Source organism: Contarinia nasturtii, unplaced genomic scaffold (genome assembly GCF_009176525.2).
Source record: "Contarinia nasturtii isolate CC-2019 unplaced genomic scaffold, AAFC_CNas_1.1 Cnas_scaffold_34, whole genome shotgun sequence".
Classification (NCBI taxonomy): Eukaryota; Metazoa; Arthropoda; class Insecta; order Diptera; family Cecidomyiidae; genus Contarinia; species Contarinia nasturtii.
The window spans coordinates 1-5,903 of record NW_022197392.1 but is presented as its reverse complement, the minus strand read 5'-3'; the positions used below and the strand labels follow the sequence as shown (position 1 = coordinate 5,903).

Sequence of the window (5,903 nt, the reverse complement as noted above, 5' to 3'; positions counted from 1 at the left end):
GTGTAGTCAGTCAGTCACTTTTTTCCATACGGGATTGAATAAAGAGAATGAAATAAACGAAGACGAAATATAATTGGGTTTAATAAAAAATGATTGAAAGTAAATTGTTTTTACATAGCTCAGAACAAAAACATCTTGAATGTACTCAGTACATTTCATTTATGCTTTTATTTTCAAACACAGTTTTTTCTTCGCAAATTATCATTGGTTGTTTGTTATTTTTTGTCAAAAGTCAAATTCACAGATAATCCCATTTCTCTTATCAATCGGAATTATTCGACGACACAAACAAGTGAAAATTTTAATAATAGTCAACTGAAGAAACTAGACAACATTTCAAAAGCTTCTGTCAGAATAATTCTTTTGCGATTTGATACACACTGCATAGTTTTGAAATTGAATTTAAAACCTCAATATTTTTAATATCAATCGAAGAGCGTTGGTGAAGTTATTTGTGACTTCATCATTCTTTTTTATATCAATAAACATTTTGAATTGATTCATCCAAAAAGAGATGCATTCGACGATTATTTGGATTTTATGTGTTGCGGTGACTTTGACCTTGGCGTCTCGAGGTAAACCACTTGCAAATTTACATTAAATTGAACGCATATTATAAATTTGTATTCTGATTTATCTATGCTCAGCAACCAGGATTAATCTTGAACCAATTTTTGAAGCTATTAAATCTGGTAAGAGATGTAAAAATTTTGTTTGGTACTTAATGAACAGGTCAGTCTACGCCCTTTGATTTCAATGTTTGTAACGCATTTGGTTCTATTTTGGATTTTACATCTTACTGTAAATAGCAAGTGAAGTGATGATTTACATGATTTTTTTGTAGAAAATATTGAAAATGTTCGGAATTTGATTAGAAATCAAAACCTTAATGTTGAAAATCGTCGCGGACTTAACCCGCTTACCGCTGCTGTTGAAAATGGTAATTTCTATCAATTTTTTTTTCAATGGCCAATGAAAAACCTCAATTGATCCTTCAGGAAATGAGCGAATTGTCAGTTTATTGATTCAAAATGGTGCAAATGTTAATTATTCGAAAGCCGCATTACAAACAGCAGTTCAAAATGGTAAATCAATGTTTGAACAAAAAGATTAAAAGTGTCCCAATAATGGATATTTTTTGCTCAGGTAATGAGAAAGTTGTTGAAATTTTGATTCAGAATCAAGTAAACGTCAATACTGTAGATAGGTGCGTATTTACTTTTACATTTACATTGTTTCGTTGCAATGTTTGTCTGCTTTTCGTTTGTGTGCCCTTTTTCAAGTAACAACCAACAATCACATAATTTTTAATTCCGATAGTTTGGGAGAAACCCCTTTACAATTTGCTGCCTATAAAGGTTATGAAAAGATTGCAAATCTGCTGGTCAAAAATGGGGCAAATATCAATTATGCTGATGTTGGAGGCATGACTGCCTTACACCAAGCGGCTGCATATGGTACAATTTTAAACGGCATCTGACACACAGATATTCATTTCATTTCATTTTGATATTTTTGTCTAGGACGCGAAAAAATTGTAGATTTGTTAATCAAAAATGGAGCAAATGTTAACGCAAAAAATAATTACGGCAAAACATGTTTACATTTGGCATCAGAACATGGTAGTTCATAATTTTGAGAATGAAATGTATCACTGAATTCACCGAATATAATATCGATTTCAAATTAAGGTCATGCGAAAGTTGTCGATATGTTGAGACGAAATGGAGCCGATATTAATATTGTGGACAATAATGGAAAAACAGCAATTGAAACAGCTGAAGAATTAACACGTAAGCGCACAAATATTCATTTTACATATTCTATTACTCTTTTTTTAATAAATTTATTTTTATTTCAGAGAACATGGGAATACCAAGGAGGACTAAGGCACAATTAATAATACCGTCCTCTTGAATTGAAAATTTATGAAAGTTAATAAATGAAAAAAATTAACATGTACCATGTTTTACTTCTTAATTAAGATACACTCATACATTGAAAAGAATGCATGAACTTCACATCAACCTCCTAAAATTATGTTTAAATTTATTTAAATCAAGCATTATTTTCATTTTTATTTTATTCATATAAAAATCCAAATTATCGCTGATCCTATTGTATTAAACTATCTCTGCATTGGAAATAAAATGATTGGACACTATTTGACATCTACGTATACAATAGTCAGGTAAATAAACTCAAACAAACGAAGTCTATGTTGGAGCAATTCTTCCTTCCATCATATCAAATTTAATTAAGATAAAATCGAAAGAATTTTCAGCGATTTTAGTGAATATTTTCATCAACTTGAAATTGGGACAAAATTCAAAAACTAATGATCTAATGTTTGGGACTTGGATTTTTCCGGTGTTTAACTTTCACCAGATGAATTCACCAATTTCTCATTGAACATGTCCTTCGTCACCAAAATATCAAGCAAACTGATCTTCGAATGCCTAATCTTCAATTACTGGATTATCATGGAGATAATTAACGTTGTTAGATTTTGGATTTTCCTATATTATAGAAGAAGTTTAAGAAAGCATAAGTATATATTAAATTAAATGCAACCATCCAAATCATTTAATGAGTATAACTATTCGAAATTGATTTTAGCTGAATAGAGACACACATCACTATTTAGTTGTGGTAATCGAACTGTTTGTTGAAATCTTGACGCAACAAAAAGATTCAATTATTATGTAGTGTTATTTATTATTATTATAGTGTCAATTATTTATAGTGACATGGCTCCCATACAAAAATCCAAATTTCTTTTGAAAATCTTTTGCGAGTACTTCTGCTATTAAATTAAAGAATATTTCGATGCCGAATATATATAGCTTGATAAAATACGCATATACCACCGTGCAGAAAAGTTCGTCTTACTCCCTAATTTTTGGGAAATGTTCCGGCATTCATTACAAGTACATTTATTTAAACTTGTCACACAATATTAACAAACGAGCTTATACAAAAAGTTGTTCTTCTACCCATATAATGATTAAAAAAATAGCTCCGTATCGTTGTAAAATAGGAAAAATGTGAATACTATATTACAACTTAAGCAATACGACGAAGAAAACGCTCGGAAAGTATACCTGACTTTAAAATGTTCAAAAAGAAAGAATATAAAATGTTTGCAAATTCTAGACGCAAAAATTGAAAGTGCACAACGCTTGAGATACGAACTCGCTGTGATCGGTTGAGTTTCGATCGCGATCATTTATAGTCGAAATAGTGTAGTGGACAAGAAACTCTTATGTTTAAATTTATATATTAATAACATTATTTATTCATACGAATTTTTTTCAACTGTTTTGTTTTTTTTTTTCAACCTGTGTATTGAATAGAATCTATACCGCCATACCGTTCGCTGCCATTCTATAGACTGATAGTTCATTCCTGATACAAGTCAGTCATCAAGACTGTTTTAAAGACCACTGCCGAATAATTTATGGAATCTATAATGTTTGATTTGCATTTGCCACTTATGTTAATGTGGTGCTGTAAACAGTGTATTCCTCCAAACATTATAAATTCGGCACATGTCTTTAAATTTTACATTTTATATAAATATGTTTTAGTTGATTTTTTATAAGTATTTTACAATCAATACTATTTAATTTTCAAATATTTAAGAAAAGCGAATTAATATGTTTCAATTTCCGTTAAACAACTTACCATATGATCACAATTATAAATCACATTCCATGCAAGTAGATTTTTGCGTAGACTTTTCTCCTATGAAGTGTTCCGATTTAAATTCTTCCTGGACGACATTGATCAACTCGAATTTCGGGAACTAAAACTACTTTGATCAGATCTAACTGCATCGCTTCGTCAATAGTACTAGCGTTATGTCCCTAATTACACATTGCACATACAATTACATAGAATGCAGCAGCAGCAGCAGAGATAATATCGTCAAAAGGCCGAAACAATAATAAATAACGAATGTCATGTTGTTTTTATAAGCAAATGTAAAAATAATTGGAGCCTAGTCAATTCATTTTATTTATATCGTGTTTAGTGTGAAAAAAACATGGAGTTTTTAATTTGCATCAGTATTTAAGTGGCAATTATGAATAAGACCTATAATTACTAATGAACATTAACATTTGAACGCGTTAACCATTTATATTATCCGATCGGAAGCTCATTCATTATAACTGGTTTTAGCTGTAATTATCGATTATATATAATAATTAAAATCATAGTAGAAAGATTTGAAAGAAGAAGTAAAAATGTGTACTATAAAACACGACAGAAGACACTCATAGAGTTTCTGAGGACCAGAGTTCGGAACTACGCTCTCGAATTTTAAGTGGGTCTAGTTACGAAAAATTGAAAAAAAAAAAACCATTTAATTTGAAACAGAGGCGCGACACCTTAAACTCATATTCAAAAACTCAGGATAATCTACTGTTTTTATTTCGATTAAATTCGTATAAGAACCTTTATTTACATCGTCAACGCACAATTCAAAATTATATGATAAAACCGAATGCTAAAAATAAAATGTCACCCTTTACAATATATATTCTTCTTTCTCTTCTTCTTGCTCTCTCTCTCTCTCTCTCTCTTCCTGTGCTCCACCATTACCATTCTCGTCGTTCCACTTTAATTGGTTCTTCATTGACAATTTTAAGTATAATGTTGACTTTTGTGCGAATATCTTCAATTTTCAAGTCGGTTGTGAATCTATATCGTCGTAATAAATGTGCCAACATTATTTTGGCCACATACCATGCATATTTGATACCAATACAATTTCGTGGCCCGCCGCTAAACGCCAAAAATGTGTACGGATGCATTTTGGAAAAGTTTTCGGGTAAAAAGTGTTCGGGATAAAATGAATTTGCTTTGTCACCCCAATACTTTGGGTTTTTGTGCATTTTAGCAATGTTCAATAGAATGAATGAATCTTTTGGTATGATGCCACCTTTAAATGGAAAATCTTCGCTCGTTCGTCGTGCAATAAATGGTCCAACTGGAAAATGTCGTAATGTTTCTTTTATCACCATTTCCAAATAAGTTAGTTTCGATAAATCTTCATACGTAACGGGTTGATCAACGGTATCGAAAATTTCATGTAATTCGACCACAATTTTGTCTTGAATTTCTGGAAAAATGGCGCACATAATCAATGTACTGCTAATAGTGACGGTTGTCGTATCAGTGCCACCCACGAAAATCGTGTCAATTTCTTCGATTAAATTTTGTTCGGTAAAATGACCATCGCGATACATTAAAAAGCATTTTTGAATCCACGTCAATGTATTCTCTTCTTTTGCCTTTTCCAATACATCATCGCCCATTTCCAATTTTTCGGCCAATTCAATCTCCTTCACTTCTCGTATGCTGCGTAATACACGGTAGCTACGGAAACGAAATACACATCTTTTATATTAACGACTGTTTATTTTATTGGGAATTCAACTTTATTGCTAATGAACATAGATTTAATTTTTTACCATATGGGTGTGAACAAATAATAATAATGGAAAGATTTCTGATTTCATTGCCGCACTTCCGACCTCTTTCATTTATTTCTTCTTGTTGTGTGAACGAGATTTATGTGCTCTCAAATTATTCATGCATGTGAAAGATTTGCCGCAGCCATCAACAAAACATTTAAGCGAGCGTGGTGCATTACTTTGCATATATGATCCGTGCTCCACATGATCCGTACGGATGGCTTTGCCATTGAAACACTGCACAACAAATTCACCGAATTTCTTCTGTTCGTTTGAGTTCATTCCCACCAGAGCTTCCGCATTTTTTGGCCGTTTTATTTCCCGATTGCATTCAATCACGCTTTTGGGACGATGAGCGTCTGGTCAATCGGGGAATAAAACGGCCAAAAAATGCGGAAGCTCTGGTGGGAATGAACTCAA

General features: G+C 31.9%; 2 protein-coding genes across 2 annotated transcripts; one reads left to right on the top strand and one right to left on the bottom strand.

The window, feature by feature from the left end:
• Window positions 1-315: 315 nt before the first annotated feature.
• On the top strand, window positions 316-1,956 carry LOC116344184 (putative ankyrin repeat protein RF_0381). The gene is made up of 9 exons (XM_031776744.1): window positions 316-575; window positions 648-692; window positions 845-940; window positions 999-1,085; window positions 1,147-1,207; window positions 1,321-1,457; window positions 1,524-1,622; window positions 1,692-1,793; window positions 1,862-1,956. The coding sequence occupies exons 1-9, from the start codon at window positions 515-517 to the stop codon at window positions 1,915-1,917; spliced, it is 744 nt and encodes a 247-aa protein (XP_031632604.1). The 5' UTR covers window positions 316-514; the 3' UTR covers window positions 1,918-1,956.
• A 2,499-nt stretch (window positions 1,957-4,455) lies between these two features.
• On the bottom strand, window positions 4,456-5,385 carry LOC116351992 (probable cytochrome P450 313a4; the record flags this gene model as incomplete). The annotated part of the gene is made up of 1 exon (XM_031784592.1): window positions 4,456-5,385. A coding segment is annotated over one exon (781 nt), but the record flags the coding sequence as incomplete, so codon positions are not given.
• Window positions 5,386-5,903: the final 518 nt, after the last annotated feature.

Excerpts from the sequence above, each read along its gene's own strand:
- LOC116344184 (XM_031776744.1), top strand. The coding sequence starts at position 515 with ATGCATTCGACGATTATTTGGATTTTATGTGTTGCGGTGACTTTGACC. Across the intron at positions 1,086-1,146 it reads ACAAACAGCAGTTCAAAATG|GTAATGAGAAAGTTGTTGAA; the intron begins GTAAATCAATGT and ends TTTTTTGCTCAG. Across the intron at positions 1,208-1,320 it reads AACGTCAATACTGTAGATAG|TTTGGGAGAAACCCCTTTAC; the intron begins GTGCGTATTTAC and ends TAATTCCGATAG.